We start from the raw sequence: 23,501 nt of genomic DNA, 5'->3' as shown, positions 1-23,501 counted from the left end.
TTAAAATGCAAGTTTTATTTGCACTAATGTAAATATAGGGGAGTGCAAGAGGGATGAGTGCAAATTCTTCAAAGTTGATTTTGTATTGTTTGTTTATGATAAATAAAAGGGTAAAAGACTTAAATATACCATAAGTTTCCATAAATTGACTTATACGTGCCCACAGTTTTTCAAATAAACTTAAATATATCTTGTGACTTTTACCTTTCATTTTCTTTTAAATTTTTTAAATATATTCTCCGCTTTTCAAACTCATGTGGATGGCAGGCATATGGGGATCCCCCTCTCTCTCCTTTCATGTGGGTGGTGGTTGGAGTTTACTGCAAGCTTGTAAACTCCACGTTTCAATCTTAACGCTTTAAAGCCTATTAAACATTTGTTTCAATCTTGCAACCCATTTATGTTTAAGTTTTAACTCGTGTGAATTGAAAAGCTCATCAAGTTGAACTTTTGAAAGATTTAAACTTCAATTACCCCCTAAAATGCAAAGGACACATAATTATGTTCAAACCAATTATTTACTTCTTTATTACTTGGAGCATGATTCAGTTACACAGAAATGGGCCTGAACTCCAATATCACCAGAGGATGAAAGAAACGGTGGAAAGCTCTGTACCAAAGAGGAAACCAAAGCTTCCTGAATCATGGTTATTCCTCATTCATTTGGGGGAAGAGGATGTCTAATGGCAGTTTAGCTTTTGATTATGTTACACATCCTGATTAATTCAATGTGGTATCTCCAATTGATTGGAACAATATAAAACTGAGGAAGCAGCGATCATTCTTCATTAAATGAGCTAGAAATTTCCCAATTAGGTCTCATGTTGAAAAGGAATAGAAAGGACAAAAAAGAATTTTAAAAATTTAAAATGAATTTATAGGTGACTGGATCATCCCACAAGGAACATTTCAAGTCTGAAAAACCCAAGATATGTTTTAAGTCAATTTATAAAAACTAAGTTTTTTAATTACCCTAAATAAAATATGAAGTAAAATGATGCAATCATCACTTTATGTAAAAGAGAATGGAGACAAAAGTAGGATGTGAAATGATGTGATCTCCACTAATGATAGAGAATCAACGTAGGAGGAAGGCGGCTCAAATTTTGCATCAGCTTTGTAGATGAAAAATTTGCAATACCAACAGGTGCAAATGAGAAAAAAAAATGCAAATCTTTTAGAAGGTTGAACCGCAAATCATAATCACAAATAATGGATGCAAAGTTGAATTCCATCCGGTTCAGATAAAAACTGCAAACAGAGCCTAAACATTGCTTTTCAGGTGGGCGCTTCGTCCAAAATGGGCACTTAACAGATTTCAAATTTTATCTATTTATCATACAAGAACATAAAGGCACTGAATAACATTAGCAACCAACGAACATCACCAAGCTGTTGAGAACCGATAAGAGGCGTAAGAAAGAGAACCCATACTCCAGCTATGGTGGATAAGTTCTGCATCGGCATTTTCACCTGTGGCTCCTAGAGCCACATGCAAAGGGTACAAATGGTCTGGCCGTGGATGAGCCATTTCCGCCCTGGGTGCTTTCACCATGTAGTGATTCACGTCTTCATGTCTGCAAACAGTTCGTCAGGGAAAACCAGAACGAAACCATTCTTAAAGAAAAGACATTATAAATGCCATGACTAAATCTGGTTAGTTACTACTTAACAATGGTAATTTTTGATGAATGCAAATTACCTTCCGTTTATGAGAGATTCTTTGAGCCATGTATCGAAGTTCAGTGCCCAAGGAACAGCCGAGACATCATTAAATTGAAGGGCCCTCAAGTTATGTGTGGCACTTCCAGAACCAATTATCAGGACCCCTTCGTCTCTCAAAGGGGCCAATGCCTTGCCCATTTTGTAGTGATAGGTTCCATCCTGATTTGTTTGGATGGAAAGCTGACATATTGGGATATCAGCTTCTGGGTACATGAGCATGAGCGGGACCCAAGCACCATGGTCAAGCCCACGAGCATTGTCTTCCATTACATGTTTGAAGCCAGCCTCTGTAAGCAATTCCTTCACTCTCTTTGCCAAGTGAGGTGCGCCTGGTGCCGGGTACTTCAGCTGGTAGTCATGATGGGAGTTAGAGTTTGTTTATAAAGTGTAATAAATTCATAAGATTGCTCAATCACAGAACATGAATTCTTTACTTTTACTAATTGTCCATTTATTGCATATCAAGACCATTACAACCACGACCCATTAAATGTATCAAATGTTTTACCAAACAAAATGTAAGCTTAATTGGCAAGTTATGGTGCCTTTGACTTTCGGTTGTACAACTATACATTCAACATCCAATTTTGTTGCCCTCTGATCGGTTTTGCTTGAGAGAACTCAGTTACCTACCTGCCCATGAAGCCATCAGTGGATGACCCAACTGCCCTGTTTTTACAAACAATTATGATACTGAATTTACTACAAGCTGCACAGCCAAAAGGTCCCATGCTAACGGACGGATCAGATTATCAGAATTCAAAAATATCACATTGTTTACGATTATTTCTAAAGAAAGTTTCCAAAATGGGAACCATCTGTCATGGGCGCTCTGTAATAGGGAGAATACCAAACGCAATAGCAAGGGAAAATGAAGAGGATCCCACTAACACGTTCTTTGACAGATACCTGTATCAGACCTAGAGGTGTAAATCGGGTCATGCTACCTGTGGCCTGGCACGATTTTGGACTAGCCCAGCACAAATAGCACATGAGCCGTGCTAGACCAGGGGTTTCAGGTCCATGGACCAGCATGGCATAATTGTGCATACCATGCCGCCTGTGTGTCGGCATGGCCCAGCACGTGGTACAGCCCGCAACAGGCCAAGTGCAGCCCGTTCAAGAAACTAGCCATTGGGGCCCTTGAGGCACCCCCCCAAACAGCTAGTTTCAGCTTTTTTAGGGTTTTTTACAGAAATACCCCCTCAATCAATAGCTATAAGCCTATAAACAACTATATGGAGGGTATTTATGTATTTTGGCTTTAGGAAAGACAATAATGCCCCTCTAATAATTATATCTTATATAGCAGTTAGTTTGGGACTTTGGGGGCATTTGAGTAAAGTGATAAATGACTTTATAATGACCAAAATACCCTCCAAATCTCAACAACTAAAAAACGACTAGTTTTTAAGGTATTTTGGGCAATTGAATTATTTTCAATTCCTATAAATAGTCATATCCTCCACCATTCTCATCACACCAATTCAGAAATTCTCTTCTCAATTCTCACTCTCTCAGTCTCTCATCCCATATAGTCTCATACTATCACAAACTTCGTAATTTAGGAGGAGGTTTTGAGGCTTCAACCGTTGAAATCAAGTTGAGATTTTGAACTGATAATCCAACCATCTGGGTAAGTGCAATTAGGTTAATTTTTAATTTTTAGAATTAAAAAAAATGGCCGACTCCTCTCCTCAAAACCAATTCCCCAACATTAAGTTCACTACTTCACTAGCCCGATTTGGAAAATATTTAAATTAGAGTAGGCTGAGGGAAAGGGAAAAAGATTCATTTGCCAAAAGAGTAGGATTGGCTTTAGCTTCAGTAGTAAGGGTGGTACTGGCCACTTGGGCGGACATTCGCTATTCCATGAGAAACAAGAAAAAGACATCTACTTTAAAGGTATGCTTGATGCTGAGGATAAAAATTACAAGATAAAGGAGGGCATAAACACTTACTACACCTGATGAAGTAGATGATTAAAGTCAAGGAGATGGAGTAATTTTTTCAATTTTATTTAAATTATTTCAACAATGTATTTTTATTTTCAATTTGTAATTTTTTATATTTTAAATGAAAAAAAAAATCCTATTTTTTCCAATTTGTTGTCCATTTTGTATTTTGGCAAGTATTTTTTTCATTTCTTTGTTAGATTTTTTTTCAATTTGTTCCAAAAGAAAGTTAAGTATTTTAGTTTTACTAAACAAAAAATTTAAATATCAAAAAAACAGTCTGGGCCTTTCTAGCCCGATCCGGCCCAATCCATAATCCCACCCTACCCAGACCCACTACATGACATGACATGGGCCCGCACAGGCTCGTGACGTGGGTTGTGCCAAATTGACCCCCAAAATTATCCCAGGGGAGGGGAGCATGGACCGACATGGGCCACATGCGGGCCGAACCAGCATGGCCCGATTTACACCTCTAATCAGCCCCCAAGAAGCATTCACAACACCCTTCAACAACTCTTGACAACTGAATAAAATTTGAAGGGGCATATCAGGAAAGTAAATTACAATAGTTCCAACAAGTATGAGAGAGACACCAACTTCCCATATTTTGACACCTAGAACATGAATGGGGGGATACCTGATACATGGGCTTAGGAAAGCCATAGAAATCATAGATGGTATTATGGGGCCCAGAGATGACATTAACAGTAGGTACAGAGGTTTCCCAATGACCAGAGATTACCAGAATTGACTTCGGTCTTGGTGTGAATATCTTCTTCTGCCATGATTTCAAAAAATGCCGTGCTGGTAGTGAATCATCAATTGATAGCATTGGCGATCCATGAGATATGAAGAATGTATCCATGACTCGATTCTGTGATGATCTCTCACTCTTATGAAGAAGAACCAAGTGAGAAACACAAGCAAATAAAGTGATGAGAACTAGAAGAGTGCAAAAGCTCACAGCCATGTCTATGGATTCAAAAGAACGAGGCAGGGCTTGTGTAGTAGTTTTGGAACTTGGAGAAGAAGGATCTATGACTTAGATAGGCTCTTTGTTGTTGAACTAGTTGAGCCACTGGAAAGTTGGTTCAAAAACTGCTGGTACCCAACAAGTTCCACCTCAGATCATCTGTGTTTCCAGAAAAACAGAAGACTATTAAACCAATTAGGCTTGCATACAACCTTCTCTCTCAGAGTATAGGAAGGAAATAGAACATGTAGGAGGTTTAAATTAGCCCTTAGAACCTTCAGTTAAACCTCATTTTGATTATAGGACAAAAAAAAAAACAGAAACACAGCCACATATGCAAAGGACAAAACTATGCAGTCTATGCCTTGTAAGTTATAAAAGAGCACCAAACTAGACAGCTACATGCAAGCAGGCAATGAACTGGAAAATAAAAACAATTTGCATTTAGCTAGAAATACAGAAACACAAATTTCTAGGCTACTGGCACATGCACCATAGACTGAGGTAGATCATGAAAAAACATATTAGAAACTTGAGGTTAATTGAAACACATCCATGTAGAAAAGAAAACAAGCAGTACACACCTGAAGGAAAAGGTTGAGATAACACAAAATGTAATTTCAAACCACCCCCACCCCCACCCCAAATTCACAAGAAAAAAAAAAAGAATAAGAGGAAAAAAACTCTAGAGCTGTATTGAAGCTCAAAGAGTATGACACAGGAGATTCAACATGAGCCTGCACTTGGAAGAGCAAAGAAACAAAAGGAAATCAGGCCAAACCAAATATTAGTTCTCCAATTGTCAATTCTGTGCATCAAGGGGAAATATTAATGGATGAAGAAAAAATATATTAATTTCTGAAAAAAGGATGTACTGATAGGCGTTTGATTCCTAGAAGCTTTCTGATTCAAAACAAACTTGAAATGACAGGTACAAATTAATAAAATAGAGGATTAACATTACTTCCTCTTCAACTGTTTTGGGAAAAAGAAATGCCAAGCAGAAAATTCAGTGGAGACCTCATAGTTTTCAAGAATTACAGTGAGAAAGTAATTTCAATTAAGCATCACATAACTTCTATTAGACAATCTAGTAAAAAGCCCAATAGTCCCATTAAAAAAGAAAAACATGATTCTGCTAAATCAGTTACTCTTCTATCTGTGTGTGTGTGCAACTGCCCAATGCAAGTGCACCAGAGGACTTTACTACTTTGTTCAGCCGAAATTTTTCAGGCAAGCGAAGAAGAGAGGAAGATTACTATGGAAAACAGCTAGGGCAGCAACTATCTGGACTCTCTGGGAGGAAAGAAATGAAGGATTGTTCAAAGAAAAGTCAAGGAGCATGGAGGACACCATTGAAAGCATAAAGATCAAAACGGAAAACTGGATAAAAACATTGGAAGCCTTCAAATTGGTGGCAGTGGATGATGTTATCAGAGCTTGGTATTGTTTTCTTCCAAGAAGAGAGAGGAGAGAAGAGAGAAGAGAGAAGAGGGATGTTAGAGTGAGCTGAATAAGGGCAGTTTAGTCTTTGTACAAGTAATTAGAGACTAATTACTATTAAGGGGTCGACTGATAGGGTTAATCCATCAGATTCGACAGTCCCTTCATTTTCATTTTCCTTTTCTTCTTCTTCTTCTTCTTCTTCTTCTTCTTCTTCTTCTTGCTGGTTCGGGTTACTGTAGCAGCAGTCGAAACATGGTATCAGAGCAAGGTTCCTGACCTACTTCAGTTCGTGAACATCTCAGCAGTGTCCGTGACCTCTCTATCTTCGTTTCTGGGCTGTCAATGGAGAAAACTAGTTCGTCCAAGGTCTGAAACATCTCAGCTCGTCTCTCTCTGCTGTGCATAACCTTCTTCATTAAGAAAATGACTTCAGCAGTGAAAGGTTGGTTGAAACTCTCTAAAGAAGGTCAGTTATTCCTTCTCCTTGTGCTGCTGGTATTTCTGGGTAGAAAACCTTCAAAAACCTGTAAGTACTGATCAGAACCTAGAGAACTAGGTTTATTGTTGCCCTAGTTCTTGGAGAAAATCCCAAGAACGGGCTTTGTTTACAGTAGCCGAATGGTGTAAGGGCTGCTGTAAGTGGCCGAATTGTGCAAAGTGTAATGCAGTGACCTAGCTGAGTTCTTTGTGGTCGTGTATTGCCCTCTTAAAGGTGTTAAACAGGTCTGTACCGGGTGTAACAGATATGACCATGTGGTGGTGCTTGTGATGCACAATTCTTGTTGAGTGGTTGTAAGAGGACTTGCATGTGATTAGTTAAGTGTTGAATTGATGTTTATGTGGTTCGTGGTGTTGTGAAATCAGTAGTGGTGTGAACAAGAACAAGGCTTGTGTACCTATTATTGTGCTTAGGGACTGCTATAGGTGCTGGAACATCAAACTCCTAATAACAGCACTCAGTTGGTTGCTGGGAATTCAGGTTAGAAGCAGCGGTGAAAGAGTATCATGGCAGCAATGGGAGATGGGTATAATGATCAAAAACCTAGTGTGGTAGTTCCCTCTGACTATCTAGGTGTATAGATGACCTCAATTAAACTGAATGGTGAGAACTATGTTCCATGGGCCAAATCGGTGGAAGTTTTCCTCAAGGCAAAGAGGAAAGTGAAGCATATAAAAGAAGATAAACCATCAGCTGACCTGGCTATGGAATAGTATGGAATCAAAAATTAGTGCTTCACTTTACATGATTGGGAACAAGTGGATGCTCAAATCATGACCTGGCTATGGAATAGTATGGAACCAAAAATTAGTGCCAACTTTATGTTCCTAGATACGGCTAAGGATATATGGGAACATGCTAAGAAGCTGTATTCTGGACAACATAATACTATAAGGGTATTTCAACTTTATCAGGAATACTTTGATTTGCAACAAGGAAACAAAACCCTAGAAGAGTATTATGCCTGCATGAAGAATCTTAGAAATGAACTCAATGTCTATCATCCCCTCACTCCAGATGTTAAGGTTCAACAACAACAAAGGGAACAACTAGATGTTACAAGATTCTTAGTGGGGTTGAAATCGGAGTATGAACCAGTTAGAGCCCAAATATTAGGGAGCTTTACTCTTCCTACACTTGAGGAAGTATTTGCACGGCTTCGTAGGATTTCTTTGGGACAGATAGAGAATCCCACACAGTTTGATAAATCAGCACTTGTGACAGCCAGAGGAGGTGGACGTGGTACAAGAGGGGGAGGACATGCCTCCAGAGGAGGCCGTGGTAGTTCCATGTTTGGCTGGGGTGGTGGTCGTGACTCAGGGGGAGGCCGTGGCAAAGGAAAGAGTAACTCTGCAAGGAAATGTACCCATTGTGGTAGGGAAGGACACTCGGTGAATTTCTGTTATGATCTACATGGCCCTCCCTCTAAATGGGCTAATCATGTTGTAGCTGGTGAGGTTTATATCAGTGATAGTAAACCGGCAGACCTAACTCCCTCCACATCTACATCTGCTTCTAGGAGAGAGATGGTAAATGTACCGCGTGATGAGTATGAACGATTCCTTCAAACCACTTCACAGCATACCACTGCTACTCTAGCCCACTCAGGTATTGCTTGCATGTCATCTAAAACCTCTCCCTGGATTATTGACTCTGGAGCCTTTGATCACATGACCGAGACTCCAGGTGTGTTCTCTTCTCTTTCTGAAACTTCCACATCACAAATTGTTAAACTTGCCAATGGTTCTTCATCTCCCATCTGTGGTGTTGGTAATGTTGACATGGCTTCTCTTTCTTTTTCATTTGTTCTATGTGTACCTAAATTTCCCTTCAATCTTATGTCTGATAGTAAATTAACCAAGACTCTTAACTGTTATGTTACCTTCTTTCCTTCCTCTTGTGTTTTTCAGAATCTCAAGACGGGGAAGAAAATTGGTGGGGGGCATGAAGCTGGTGAATTGTATTATCTTGACGGTAACTGTTATGTTACCGTCTTTGAGTCATTTGTCAGTTTTACAGTGTGAGTCATGTCAGTTTGGGAAACATCATCGTGTTTCTTTCAGTCCTAGAGTTGAAAGTCATATGTTGAGTCCGTTTTCTTTGGTTCATTCAGATGTTTGGGGCCCGATCAAGATAGAGTCTTATAATGGGTACAAGTATTTCGTCTCTTTTATTGATGATTGTTCAAGAATGATATGGATTTACTTAATGAAAGAAAGAAGTGAATTATTCTCCATTTTTCAAAAATTCCATGTTGAAATACGTACACAATTTGGTGTTCCAATCAAAGTTCTTCATTCAGATAATGGTCGTGAATACTTTCTTACTTCGTTTCAACAGTATTTAGAACAGCATGACATTATTCATCAAACCTCATGTGCATCCACTCCTCAACAAAATGGGGTGGGTGAACGAAAGAACCGTCAGCTCCTTGAAACTGCTCGGTCTATTCTTCATCATATGAGTGTTCCTAAACGGTTTTGGAGTGATATTGTACTCATTGCATGTTTCTTCATTAATCAGATGCCCTCCTTCATTCTTCATGGTCGGTCCCCCTTCTCTATCTTGTTCCCCACTTTATCTCCATTTCCATTAACTCTTTGTGTCTTTGGCAGTGTGTGCTTTGTTCACAATCTGAGTCCTGGAATAGACAAACTAGATGCACGCTCCATTAAATGTGTCTTTCTTGGCTACTCTCGGACTCAAAAATGATACAAGTGTTATAATCTCATTACTCGGAACTGCTATGTCTGTCCTGATGTCACATTTTTTGAGTTTGTCCCCTTCTTCTCAGGACCTGAAGCACCTTCATCTCCACCCTTACCTCCTCCTCCTCTTCCTCTTCCTGTCAGTGATCCAGTTCCGGATGTTCCTGTTGGAGTAGACTCATCTCCTCATCTAGTGCAGATCACTACTGAACGACGACCGATCCGAAAAGTGTATACACGTCGAACGACACCGGCCCCTCCTCCAGCTTCTACCTTATCTGCGGATCCTGTCATGGCTCCTGTTGCTAAACCCTCAGAACTTGACCTACCCATTGCCTTACGGAAAGGTAAACGCAGTTCTACTCTCCATCCCATTTTTAATTTTGTTTCATTATCTTGCCTTTCCGCCTCACATCATCAGTTTGTTTCACTTTTGTCATCTATTTTCATACCTAACAATATCCAAGAAGCTCTTACTTCACCTGGGTGGCGGCAGGCAATGGAGGAACTCTCTGCTCTTCAACATACTCAAACGTGGAAGCTCACTACTCTCCCACCTAGTAAGCATGTCGTGAGCTGTAAATGGGTGTATATTGTTAAATACTTGCCAGATGGTAGTGTGGAGCGTCTGAAGGCCAGACTCGTTGCTAAAGGTTATTCACAGTTGTATGGAATGGACTATATGGAGGCACTCTCCGATTGCTAAGATTGGCTCTGTTCGTGTGCTAATTTCCCTGGCAGTTATGTATGATTGGCCTCTATTTCAGCTTGACATCAAAAATGTCTTCCTTCATGGTGACCTTATGGAGGAAGTATATATGGAGCAACCACCTGGGTTTGTTGCTCAGGGGGAGGATGGTAAGGTGTGCAGACTGAAGAAGGCAATTTATGGGTTGAAACAATCGTCGCGTGCTTGGTTCGGGAAGTTTAGTGAAGTGCTGAAGAGTTTTGGAATGAAGCAATGCCAGGTTGATCACTCAGTGTTCAACTATGACTCAAAAGCTGGAAAGATTTTATTAGTGGTCTATGTGGATGATATTGTCATTACTGGCAGTGACAAATTGGGGATTGACAAACTCAAGGTATTTCTGCAAAATCATTTTCAAACAAAAGACCTTGGGACATTGAAGTATTTTTTGGGCATAGAAATTGCCAGGTCAAAACAAGGTGTAAATTTGTGCCAAAGAAAATACGTTCTTGATCTACTGGAAGAAACGGGACTGTTAGGTGCAAAACCGGCTGAAACCCCTATGAAACCAAATGTTAAGTTGAGCAGTGATACAGGGGAAGTATTTGAAGATCCTGAAAGGTATAGACGAATAGTGGGAAAGCTGAACTATCTAACTATCACGAGAACAAACATCTCCTTTGCAATCAGTGTGGTGAGCCAATTCATGCAAAACCCTCATATACCTCATTGGGATGTAGTTCTTAGAATTGTAAAGTATTTGAAGGGAGCTCCGGGCCGTGGGCTAATGTATAAACCAGGAGGAAAACTTGAAGTAGTTGGGTACACAGATGCAGACTAGACAGGCTCAGTGAATGACAGAAGATCTAATACAGGCTATTGCACATTTCTTGGAGGAAATCTTGTGACGTGGAAGAGTAAAAAGCAGACGGTTGTGGCTAGAAGCAGTGTTGAAGCCGAGTATAGGGCCATGGCACACACTACCTGTGAATTAGTGTGGTTGAGGAATCTCCTACAAGAAATCGGGTTCCACATGGATAAACCTATGAAATTGTACTGTGACAATCAAGCTGCACTCCATATCTCATCCAACCCTGTTTTCATTGAGAGAACAAAGCACATAGAGGTTGATTGCCACTTTGTGAGGGAGAAGGTTCTTGCTAGAGAGATAAGCACAGAACATGTGGGCTCGAGTGATCAGTGGGCAGATTTGTTTACAAAAGCTCTAAGCTCAAGGAAAGTGAACTATCTATGTAACAAGCTGGGATTATATGACATATATTATCCAGCTCAAGGGGGAGTGTTAGAGTGAGCCGAATAAGGGCAGTTTAGTCTTTGTATAAGTAATTAGAGACTAATTACTATTAAGGGGTCGACTGATAGGGTTAATCCATCAGATTCGACAGTCCCTTCATTTTCCTTCTTCTTCTCTTCTTCTTCTTCTTCCTCTTGTTGGTTCGGGTTACTGTAGTAGCAGTCAAAACAAGGGAGAAAGATGTGTGAGAGTCAAAAGGTTGGGTTGGCAGTGCCCAGCTTCTCATTTATAATAGCATGATGTAAAAAATAAAAGATAAAGAAATTACAGGTATGTCCTAGCGGCACACCCTAAAAATAAAACTTAAACAAGAGAAAAGATCATGCTGACAGCAGCCTAGGCCGACAACATTCTAACAGTAGAAATAAAAGAATTAAATCCAACGATACTCCCCCTCAAGTTGGGCTGAATATATCTATCATGCCCAACTTGTCACAGAGCTCATTGTGCCACAAGCATGGAAGCCCTTTTGTGAGAATATCAGCAAATTGCTCCTTGGATTTGACATAAGGATTATAGATTTCTCCCTTTTCCAATTTTTCTCTTATGAAGTGCTTGTCCACTTCAATGTGCTTGGTCCTATCATGTAGGACAGGATTGCTAGCAATTTTAATAACTGCCTTATTGTCACAGTAAAGGGACATAAGGGTTGTGAACAATAACCTCAAGTTCCCCTAAAAGGTTCTTCAGCCAAAGAACTTCAGCTACCCCATGTGCCATAGCCCAATACTCCACTTCAGCACTTGACCTTGCAACTACACTGTGTTTTTTACTTCTCCATGTCACTAGATTTCCTCCTACAAATGCATACTACCCACTTGTGGACTTTCTATCATCCACAGCACCTGCCCAATCAGCATCTATATAGACTTCCACTTTCAAATGATTATATTTGTTGAATAGCAACCTTGTTCCTAGATACTTCTTCAAATACCTAAGAATCCTCTCAGTTGCCTCCATATTCGGTCTCTTAGGGGAATGCATGAATTAGCCTAGGACCCCAACTGAATAAGCAATATCTAATGTATCATGGACAAATAAAGCAACCTTCCCACTAACCTTTGAAACTGTTTCACATCTTTTAGTGGTTTATCATCACAATCTCTCAATTTATGATCGACATCCATAGGAGTATTTGTTGGTTTTGCACCTAACTTGCTTGTGTCCTATAACAGATCTAGGATATACTTTCTCTAAGAAATTTAGATTCCCCTTTTTGAGCGGGCAACTTCAATTCCAATAAAGTACTTTAGGGGACCCAGATCTTTCACTTCAAATTAAGAGACTAGGAACTCCTTCAACTTTTGTATTTCTATGCTCCAATTTCCTATAATGATGATATCATCCACATACACTATCAACACAACAGCGTGTTCCTAACATCTCTTCATAAAGAGTGTGATCAGATTAACATTGTTTGAAACCTACTTGCTGAACTGCCATATGAAATTTGCTAAACCATGCTCTAGGAGATTGTTTTAAACCATAGAAAGACTTCCTTAGCTTGCAAACCTTATTTTCACTTCCTTTGGCATAGAAACTGTTGAGACCCAAACACCTCCTCCAGAACCCACTAGGGGAGTGGAGCAGGCCGCCACCTATCAGCCATTCACAAGAAAACAGAGGAGCCAGGCGACAGAGCCCCAAAATTAGTTACACTCAGAGTTGGTTACTCTGCCACTTGAAGATTTTCCACCCATGTTATCTGCCAGAGTTAGTTATTCAGAAATCAGAGAATATTCCCTATGATATTACACCAGTAGGCCAGCTATATAAGGCCATCATCACATAATGAAAGCAATGAATGATTCTCCCTTAATTTTCCTCTCCCTGATTCCAATTTCTTCCTTCCCTCCCTTCTCTCTTTTCTCTCCATCTTCTGTTTCAGGAGGTCAAGCCTCCCTCGAAGAGGTTTTCGAGGTGAGCGGAAACTCACCAAGTTGGTATCAGAGCAAGGTTGCAGACCAGCTACGCCACTGACAAGATCCTCTACCATGAAAGATAGAGTCGACCAACTTAAGATTGGGTTCCATCAGGTACTGAACGAACTCAGGGATCTCAAGGTGGTCATCTCTAACCTTGCCTCCCAACAACAATCCGCCGAGACCAATCATCCAATAGGGGCCGATGCCTCTGTTTCCGGTAGCCAAAGAACTGGGGGTTACCCCGCCGGAAAGGTTACTAAAATCAATTTTCCAACTATTCCAGTGGAGATCCCATTCCTTGGATTTTCAGAGCAGAGAGATTCTTCGAGTATCATGAAACCCCTGCACACCAACGCGTCGCCATCGCTTCCATTCACCTAGAAGGAGATGCTATTCTCTGGCTTCAGTGGTATCAACAAACCCATCCTCAGGTAACTTGGGCGGAGTTCACAGAAGCCCTGTGCATCCGTTTTGGGTCGACGGCGTTTGTGGATTACGACGAACTCCTCACTCGACTAAAACAGACTGGGACAGTAGCAGACTACCAGCTCAAGTTCGAAAGAATGGCGACCAGGTACATGGATGGCCGGAGAAGGCTCTGGTAGGGTGTTTCGTGGGAGGTCTCAGAGAAGACATCCGCCTGGAAGTGAGAGCTCTTCGACCAGCGACAGTCATGGCGGCGATGGGAATGGCTCGCCTGCAAGAAGAGAAGATGGATAGCATGCGCAGAACCAGCAAGCCTTCCAACCCGAATGTGAGGGCTCCCCAGCGGACCGAACAACAACCCATGAAACAAATTGGGGATTCTCAGAAGCCCATTCTAACCAGGCCCACTGTGCCCTTCAAGCGCCTCTCATGGGCTGAGATGCAGGCCCGATGCAAGAAGGGCCTCTGCTACAATTGTGATGACAAGTTTGGACCGGGCCATAAGTGCCGAGTCCAGCGAGTGTTTCTCCTTCAGACAGAGGAAGAACCGAAAGAAAACGTAGAAGACTGTGAACTGATCTCAGTTGAACCAGAACCGGGGGGAGCCAAGATCTCCTTACACGCCCTCATGGGCCTCAACCCTCTTCAGTCCATGCGAGTAGAAGGTTGGTGGGCCGATTTGTGATGATCTTGATTGATAGTGGTTCAACCCTGAATTTCATCACTTGCCGATTACCAAGGCAACTAGGTATGTCTATACAACCCACTCCACTCTTTTCAATCTATGTGGCTAATGGAAGTCAGTTGACATGTGATGGTGTGTGCAAGAAGGAAAGGATCCTTATACAAGGCCACTATTTCGTGGTGGATCTCCACCCATTGGATTTCTAAGGGGCTGATATTATTCTGGGAAATCATTGGTTACGTGGCCTAGGGCCGGCACTATGTGATTGGGCCAAAATGACAATGGACTTTTGTCAAGATGGTCAAACTTGCCATCTCCAAGGGGTGCGACCTCCGAGTCCCCAAGGTGATACTGTAACTTCCATATTACGGGCCTCCAAGGATATTGGACAGCCCTTATTTATGCACTTAGGCATGCAGCCCACAGCTCCAACTTTAAACAATCAAGGCTGTGACCAACCCACAGAAGCCCAACACGAGGCACTACGATCAATACTCGATCAATTTGTTGATGTGTTCAAGGAACCAAGCCAATTACAAAATTCTAAAACAGCCAATGTCAGGCCATATAGATACCCCTATTTCCAGAAGCTAGAAATTGAGAAGGCGGTAAGAGAGCTAATGAACAAAGGGCATATACAAACCAGCACCAGTCCATTTTCATCCCCTGTACTCCTAGTAAAAAAGAAGGATGGTAGTTGGCAGTTTTGTGTAGATTACCGGGCCCTGAATCAGATTACAGTGAAGGACAAGTTCACGATACCCCTCGTTGATGAACTGCTGGATGAGTTAGGAGAAGCACAGGTGTTCTCCAAACTGGATCTGCGATCCGGGTACCATTAGATCCGGGTTCACCAGGTCGACATCCACAAGACCGCTTTCCGAACCCATGATGGCAATTATGAGTTCCCGGTTATGTCGTTTGGGCTCACCAACACCCCCTCCACCTTCCGGGCCCTTATGTATGACATTTTCAGGCCTTTCTTAAGGCAATTTGTTTTAGTATTCTTCGATGACATTCTGGTTTACAGCAGGGACTGGGGCACCCATATGGAACATCTGAGACTTACTCTCACCACTCTAAAGGAACATCAATTATATGCCAAAATGACCAAGTGTTCTTTTGGACAAAAACAGATACAATACTTAGGCCATGTGGTTGTAGCAGGGCGGGTCATGGCAGACCCAGAAAAGATAGAGGCCATCCAAAAATGGCCCAAGCCCACTACTGTTAAGGCTCTCGGGGGTTTCCTTGGGCTTACAGGGTATTATAGGCGTTTCATTAAGGGGTATGGGCTCATGGCTGCCCCTCTAACGCGTCTGTTGAAGAAGGATTCTTTCAGATCGGCTGATGAAGCCCAACGGGCCTTTGAAGACTTGAAGACAGCAATTTCGAGCCCTCCAGTCCTTATTCTTCCAGATTTCACTCAGCCCTTTGAGATTGAGTGTGATGCCTCAGGTGCAAGGGTGGGGGTCGTCCTGATGCAGAAGGGACAGCCCATTGCTTACTTCAGCAAGGCCTTATCAGCCGCCCACCAGAACCAGTCCACTTATGTCAAGGAGATGATGGCAGTGGTAATGGCAGTTCATAAATGGCGTACCTATCTATTGGGACGCCAATTTATCATAAGGTCAGACCAACGAAGTCTGAAATATATAGCAGAACAAAGAGTGCACACTCCAGAGCAGCAAAAGTGGCTGAGTAAACTGATGGGCTTCGACTACCGAATAGAGTACAAACCTGGGCCTGCTAACAGGGTAGTTGATGCCTTATCATGGGTAGAAGAGCAGGCCCAACTAACCTACTCTCAGCCCAGTTTTCCCTTGTTTGAAACCATAAGGCAAGAAGCAAGGACTGGTCCACAGCTGCAAGACATTAGGGAAAAATTAAGGCAGAACCCTTCCCAGGTTGCAGGGTACCAAATTGTGGGACCAGGCCTCTTCTTCAAGGGACGGTTCGTGATTGCTCCAAATTCCAACGACGAAACTGAACTATTGAAGTTGTTTCATGATTCCTCCTTGGGAGGACATTCAAGAGTCCTAAGGACTCTAAAGAAGCTCAGCAGCCACTACCATTGGGTAGATATGCGCAAGGATGTGTTACACTATGTATCTGAATGCCAGACCTGTCAACGGAAAAAATACTCCTCACAGTCTCCCGCGGGCCTCCTACAGCCCCTCAAGATTCCAGAGCAAGTATGGGAAGACCTCTCCATGGACTTCATCATCGGACTTCCCCGTTCTTTAGGGAAGGAAGTTATCATGGTAGTAGTTGACCGTCTCACCAAGTATAGCCATTTCTCTGCCCTGCCTCACCCTTACACCGTAGCAACGGTAGCTGACATCTTAATACGGGACGTCGCCAAATTGCATGGGACACCAAGATCCATTGTATCGGACCGTGACCCTGCCTTCCTAAGTTCATTCTGGAAGGAATACTTCCGATTGCAAGAAACCCAACTGCACCCATCCACAAGTTACCACCCCTAGACGGATGGACAGACTGAAGTTCTTAATCGGTGCTTAGAAGCCTACCTGAGGTGCTTCATAGGGGAGAAGCCCAAATAGTGGGCTCATTGGCTTCTGTGGGCAGAATACTGGTACAACACAACTTATCAGTCAACAGCAGGAACGACACCCTTCAAGGCACTATATGGTAGAGAACCTCCTCCCATATTACCTTATGAATTTGGGTCGGCTAAGATGGCAGAAGTAGAGACTCGCCTACTGGCTAGAGATGAGATCCTTAGACTACTCAAGGCCAACTTGACTAAAGCCCAGCAAAAGATGAAAGCCTACTATGACTCTCACCACCACCCACTAGAGTTTTAGGTAGGTAATTTTGTCTACCTTAAGCTCCAACCTTACCGCCAGGTCTCAGTGATGAGACGGGCTTGGCACAAGCTAGCTCCCAGATATTATGGGCCCTATAAGTTGCTGGAGAGAGTGGGCCTTATTGCTTACAGATTAGACCTCCCTGCTACCTCGAAGCTACACCCGGTGTTTCACATTTCACTTCTCAAGAAAGCTGTGGGGAATCATACTCCTATCTCACCGAACTTACCCCAATTTATAGATGAAGGGGACATTTACATGGAGCCTGTCAAGATTGTGGATTTCCGATGGGTTCGGCGAGGAGGGCAGGTGGTGCCAGAAGCCAAGGTTGAATGGGCCGGTCTGCCTCTAGAAGAGGCCACATGGGAACCTTATCTAAGGCTGAATGAGAGGTTTCCCAACCTAGACCTTGAGGGCAAGGTTAGTGCTAAGGGGGGAGGAACTGTTGAGACCCAAACACCCCCTCCAGAACCCACTAGGGGAGTGGAGCAGGCCGCCTATAAGCCATTCACAAGAAGACAGAGGAGCCAGGCGGCAAAACCCCAAAATTAGTTACACTCAAAGTTGGTTACTCTGCCACCTAAAGATTTTCCACCCATGTTATCTGCCAGAGTTAGTTATTCAGAAATCAGAGAATATTCCCTATGATACTACACCTGTAGGCCAGCTATATAAGGCCATCATCACATAATGAAAGCAATGAATGATTCTCCCTTAATTTTCCTCTCCCCGATTCCAGTTTCTTCCTTCCATCCCTTCTCTCTTTTCTCTCCATCTTCTGTTTCAGGAGGTCAAGCCTCCCTTAAAGAGGTTTCCGAGGTGAGCGGAAACTCACCAGAAACCTAGGGGTTAAACCATGTGCACCTCCTCCTCTAGATCACCGTTTAAAAAATGCATTCTTTTTTTTTTATCAATAACACTTTCATTAAATCATCAATAGAAGATTTACAAGAGGAAGAAAAACACACTTATCTTCCAAGAGCAACAAAGAACCTCAAGAAAATGAAAAAAAAGGAAAAAACACTAAAGTTATAGCTTAGCCCAAAACAGTGAATCCCTTTCTGCCCCTTGTTTAGCTAAACCGTCAGCTAGGGAATTAGCCGATCTTTTAATCCAACATGTCTTAACTTCCATCTCCCACACCAGCCACTTGAATTTCCTCCTCTCATTGTTGTACTTCCATAAGCCATTGTGATCTTTAATCAGCCACCCTATCACCACCTCTGAATCCCCTCCAATTATGAGTTTCCTGATGTTCAACTCCTTAGCTTTCCAGACTCCTTCCATAACTACAAAGATCTCAGCTCTAAGGGAGTCACTTACTCCAATTGGGCCTGAGAACATGGCAGAAATGACCCCATTTTCATCCCTAAAAACACCCCCAATCCCCGATTGTCCCGGATTTCCCCTACTACACCCATCAAAGTTTAATTTCAAGATTCCACTAGGTGGAGGGGTCCAAGCCACACTCATTACTGACTTGGTCTGTGTGCAATTTGCAATTTCACCCCACTTCCTCAACATGTCATCCACAATGTAATCAGTGAATAGCTCCAAAGATTTCAGCCACTGAACAGCCCTAATATGTATGATAGCCCTCAGATCTGCTGCTCCTCTCTCAACTTCTGAGAATATCCTGGAGTTTCTTTTTTCCCAAAGTGTCCAACATACTGCAGCCCTTAGTCCTCTCCACATAGTCCTTCCCCTTTTTATCCGCCACCCGAAAAAAGAAGGGGAAAAAAGGCCCTACAAGTCTGGTGGAGGATTCCAGCTACATCCAAATAGGCAGAAAGCTCAATCCCAAATTAACCTTGCAAAATGGCAAGGCACCAGTAAGTGAAAACTAGTCTCCCCATTCGCTTTACAAAGAACACACCACTAAAGTGACAAGCAAGTATTGGGTCTCTTTTTTTGGAGTAGATCACCAGTGTTGATTCTTTCCAGATAGGCTTCCCAACAAAAACTACCAACCCTAGGAGGTATTGCTCTGCATCAAACCTCATCAGCAGGGAAAGGGGGAGGAAAGTAGGACTGCTGGATTAACTTAAGACTTTGAAGAAAGAAGCACAAGAAAAGATGCCATTGGAGTAGATCACCAATGTTTAAAAAAGGCATTCTTTATATCCAGTTGATGCAATTCCTAGTCAAAGTTTGCAACCAATGATAGAATAACCCAAATTGAGTTCATCTTAGTTATTGGAGCAAACGTCTCATCATAGTCAACACCATAGACTTGAGTGTACCCTTTAGCTACCAACCTTGTTTTGTATCTTTTAATTGTCCTATCCGCCTAGTGTTTCACTGTAAACACCCACTTACACCTCACTAGGTCTTCTCCTTTTGGATGATCCACCAACTCCCATGTTTGATTCTTATGAAGGGCATAAATCTCCTCTTTCATAGCATCCATCCATTCATGAAATTTTAAAGGCTTTGCAACATTTCAAGGTATGGGGGTGCTACCAACTACAGATAGGAAGGCACAATGAAAGGGAGAAATGTGATCACAGGAAACATACTAGGTAATGGGGTGTTTGGTAGTGCATGACCTGACTCCCTTTTTATGAGCAATATGAACGACAAGATCATCCACAACCGAAGTAGGAGCCAAGGCATCAATTGGTGTAATAGAAAGTGTTGGACTTACCTCCTGGAAATCTGAAGGTGTTGGTTACTCAATGTTTGGTGACTCCACATCTTTGTCACCTTGCTAATCTCTACGGTTTGTACGTTAAAAGACACGAAAAGGAGCAAGGTCCGAAGTAGAAGGAAGAGAGACTTGATGGATCTGGACCTACTTCCCCTCTTTCACGTTACTCTCCCCGTGAGGAGAAGCAGGGAAGAACAATTTAGCCTTAAAAAACAAGCATCCATTGAGACAAAGAACTTATGAATAACGGGATCAAAGCATCGGTAACCCTTTTTGTGAGGAGGGATACCCCAGAAAGATACAAGGAAAAAATCAAGGGTCCAACTTAACACGAAACGGATATAAATCATGGACAAAAGCACGATAACCAAACACCCTCATGGGAATAGAAAATAAGGAGACTAAGGGAACAATAACTGATGGGGGCCTTATAGTTCAACACTCTGAAGGGCATGTGATTTATGACATTAGCAGCAGCAAGTACAACATCAACCCAAAAACATTTGGGAACAAACATTCATATGTAACATCATCCCTCAGGCTACCTCAACGAGCTGTCTGTTCTTTCTTTTTGCAACACCATTTTGTTGTGGTGTTCTTGTACATGAGCTCCTATGAATAGATCCATGAGAGGCAAAGAACTCATTAAGTTCACCATGGAAATATTCCTTCGCATTGTCCGATTCAAAAATCTGAATTTCAACATGAAACTGTATAAACACCATCCTCTGGAAATCTCTGACGATCTTTGGAATTTCATCGCTGCTATGCATGAGAAATACCCACATATAGCAAGAGAAATCATCAATCAATGTGATAAAGTACTTATACCCACCCTCCGAAGTTATGGTAATACCCCCACACATCAGAATACACAATATGGAAAGCAAAACTTGATCTTTTATTAATTGAATGAAATACTGTTCTACATTACTTGATCAACTGACATGTTTGACAATGGAAATCTAACACTGAACATGACTTAAATAAATAAGGAAACAAAGACTTCACTATTTCAAAACACACATGACCTAACCAATTATGCCACAAAAAAAATTAACTCTTAGTTGACTGACTATGCAACTCTAAGGATGACACCAAGAAACCAGCCTCATTGTCAAGAGTGTAGAGAGCATCCACTAAGCTTCCTCTACCAATCGTCCTCCCATAAGTTAGATCCTGAGAAACACATGAATCAAGAAAAGTTTACATTGCAGTTTAAAGAGTTTGAGATACTACTATTAGAAAGAAGATTGATGGGAAGCTGAAGGATATGCAAAACATTATTCAAGTTAAGTCCATGAGGAAGGGATATTGATCATTGACCTACAATAGAGGAGAATGATCCATCTACAAGTCCCACCTTATCCCTTCCTAACAAAAGGTTATAAGACTGAAACAAGTTTGGCTTACTGATCATGTGACTTCCTAAAACCTGTACTCTAAGAGGTTCATATACAAGGTTTAATCCCAATAAAAAGGCAAAAACCCACTACTGAAAAACCAGCTTCTTATAGGCTCTGGTATTATCATCATGTTTCCATTCTATAGCATGATAGTGGTCCAATTCCTCCCATACTGAGATAAGGGATGAATAGTAGGCTAACAAGTTATGGTTCCCCTGTTTACAAGTTAAGGATTCAGCTTGTAACTGGTAGATCTTGGCATAGTGCATTGGCTCAGAATAGGTGGTTTTAGCCTGTACCCATATCTCACTCGCATTGTCAGCACACATAAAGTTCATCTTCACATCAGGTTCCATGGCTACAACAAGCCAAGACATCACCATACTGTTTTCTTGGTCCCACCAATCATGTTCAGCAATCCCACTCTTGGGTTCTTTCACTCTTCATTTATGTAACCTTCCCCTTGCTATTACATAAAGTTTTACACCTTAACCCACTCCAAGTAGTTTAGGCCATTTAAAGGAGTGATTGGCATAGGAAATCCTGAACTATAAGGAATTGGAGTGTTCAGCGATGATGAAGCCATGAAGGGAAGTGATAACCCTGTTTTCAGGGCCAATAGGAGTAGAGGACTCGGCAAGAGCAGAAATACAGATTCACTGGCTTTGGTGCAACATAATAACCGGGAGGAAGTTTTGTATCATGGTGATTATCAAAGGCAAGGGAGAAGGAAGAGGAATCTCCTACTCTCCAGCTCAAGATCACATAAATGAAGATGAAAAGCCACAGATATAAAAGAATAGAATGGCAAGAGCTCTAAAACACAAATAGATAAACGTTGCAGACTCAAGAAAAAGAAAAGGTCAGGAATAAATGGAGAAATTAATAAGACACCAAAAAAGTAAACCATTATGTCATGGAGTCCATTATGAACTGTTAGATTGGAAATTCTCAGAGGTGGCAAAAGCTCTTAACCTCCTCCCTTCTTTCTGGGATAACCATTTTATATGATTGAACAGAATAATAAAGGGAAAAACCTAAAGTTCAGGGATCCAAAACCTCAAAGAATCAGATCCAGATGTATCAAAATAAAAACCTTAAAGCTGTTGAAAATTACTCAAATAGAAGACTGACTAGAAGAGAAGGTAATCAAGATTTAACTAGGACATGCAAAGTAGTAAGAAGCAGGAAAAAGAATGTCAACAGCATATAAAACACAAAAAGTCAAATATGAAGAAACACATACCAAAACAATTGTAATATAGAGCTAAAGAAGATGAATCAAAATGCCAAAAGTACAACAGATAGGGGTACAAATACCATGGGTGGGCACACTTACCAATCCAGAGCCTCCGGAATATGACATCCTAATATAATTTGAAAAGACATATCCAGAAAAGTTCAAGCTATCGAATACCTAAAAATCCAGAAGGTTCAGATTATAGTTAATGATTTTTGTGCTCAACAAAAAAGGAAAGAAAACAATAAAAAATCAACTTTTGGGAATGGGAGAGGTGAATCACCTCTATTGTATGCTTGAATCCGAAGAGAATGTTTCGAATGGCACAAAGGTGACTAGAAGTTGAATGTACGGGAGATTGCTCCTCGGATCTTCCTTTTTACTTTATTTCCGGAGACGCCGAGGCAAACCAAAGCTAGAATCTCCTTTTATGGCTTCTTTCTGTTCAAGAGTGGAATAAGACCAGTGGCTGATCTTGGCAGGATGTATAGAAGTGAAGACGCTATTGAAGCGAGAAGTTGGTCAAAGTAGAACAGAATGAGGGTCTTACCAAAACAACAAAATGAAGATGGTGAGGTAACTCGAGATTTAAGATTTTAAATAGCAAACTAAGGGAATAATTAGATAATTAATAATTATTTTTAAATAGTTATTAAAAATAATTAATTGTTTTAGAATTTAAATTTTTAAATAATTAATAATTATGTATATTTTATATATTATTTTTAATATTTGTTTTACAAAAATAACAATAATTAATTTTAAACCAATGAACAACCCTAGTAGGGACCCGTTCGATAAAACCGACCAAACTAACCAACTTGACTCAACTTGACCTAAGTTGGTTAATTTTTTAGTATTTTTGGTGGATTTTGATTTAACAATTTCTTAACTTGACCAAGTCAGGTCAATTTCGTTTTGGCCATTATATATATATATATATTAAATATAAATTTTTTAATATAAAAAAAGTGAGAAATTCCTATATTTCTTAGTCTAAAATATTTTATTTTGTAAATTTAA

General features: G+C 41.2%; 1 protein-coding gene across 7 annotated transcripts; it reads right to left on the bottom strand.

Annotated features, from left to right (window-relative positions):
* Positions 1-1,175: 1,175 nt before the first annotated feature.
* On the bottom strand, positions 1,176-23,051 carry LOC148843408 (extradiol ring-cleavage dioxygenase-like). 7 transcript variants are annotated; one of them, XM_088958316.1, is made up of 6 exons: positions 22,762-23,048; positions 22,578-22,655; positions 20,909-21,011; positions 4,321-4,815; positions 1,703-2,073; positions 1,176-1,577 (listed from the first exon to the last, which is right to left on the bottom strand). In XM_088958316.1, the coding sequence occupies exons 4-6, from the start codon at positions 4,651-4,653 to the stop codon at positions 1,385-1,387; spliced, it is 897 nt and encodes a 298-aa protein (XP_088814442.1). In that variant the 5' UTR covers positions 4,654-4,815; positions 20,909-21,011; positions 22,578-22,655; positions 22,762-23,048; the 3' UTR covers positions 1,176-1,384. The 7 variants fall into 7 exon arrangements, with proteins under 7 accessions (XP_088814442.1, XP_088814446.1, XP_088814445.1 ...); XM_088958320.1 differs by having other exon boundaries at positions 4,426-4,815; XM_088958319.1 differs by lacking the exon at positions 20,909-21,011 and having other exon boundaries at positions 4,426-4,815; positions 22,762-23,051.
* Between the last annotated feature and the right edge of the window lie 450 nt (positions 23,052-23,501).

The sequence above is a fragment of the Nelumbo lutea genome, chromosome 8 (genome assembly GCF_056320005.1).
Source record: "Nelumbo lutea isolate HS-2025 chromosome 8, American lotus-T2T, whole genome shotgun sequence".
NCBI lineage: Eukaryota > Viridiplantae > Streptophyta > Magnoliopsida > Proteales > Nelumbonaceae > Nelumbo > Nelumbo lutea.
Note: the sequence above shows the minus strand (reverse complement) of the source record. Positions and strands in the feature narration are given on the sequence as shown.

Bases quoted from the DNA above. Each gene is read 5' to 3' on its own strand.
- LOC148843408 (XM_088958316.1), bottom strand. From the start codon at position 4,653: ATGGCTGTGAGCTTTTGCACTCTTCTAGTTCTCATCACTTTATTTGCT. The intron at 2,074-4,320 runs GTATCCCCCCAT...CATGACTACCAG, and splicing joins TTCCTAAGCCCATGTATCAG to CTGAAGTACCCGGCACCAGG. The intron at 1,578-1,702 runs GTAATTTGCATT...AACTGTTTGCAG, and splicing joins GAATCTCTCATAAACGGAAG to ACATGAAGACGTGAATCACT.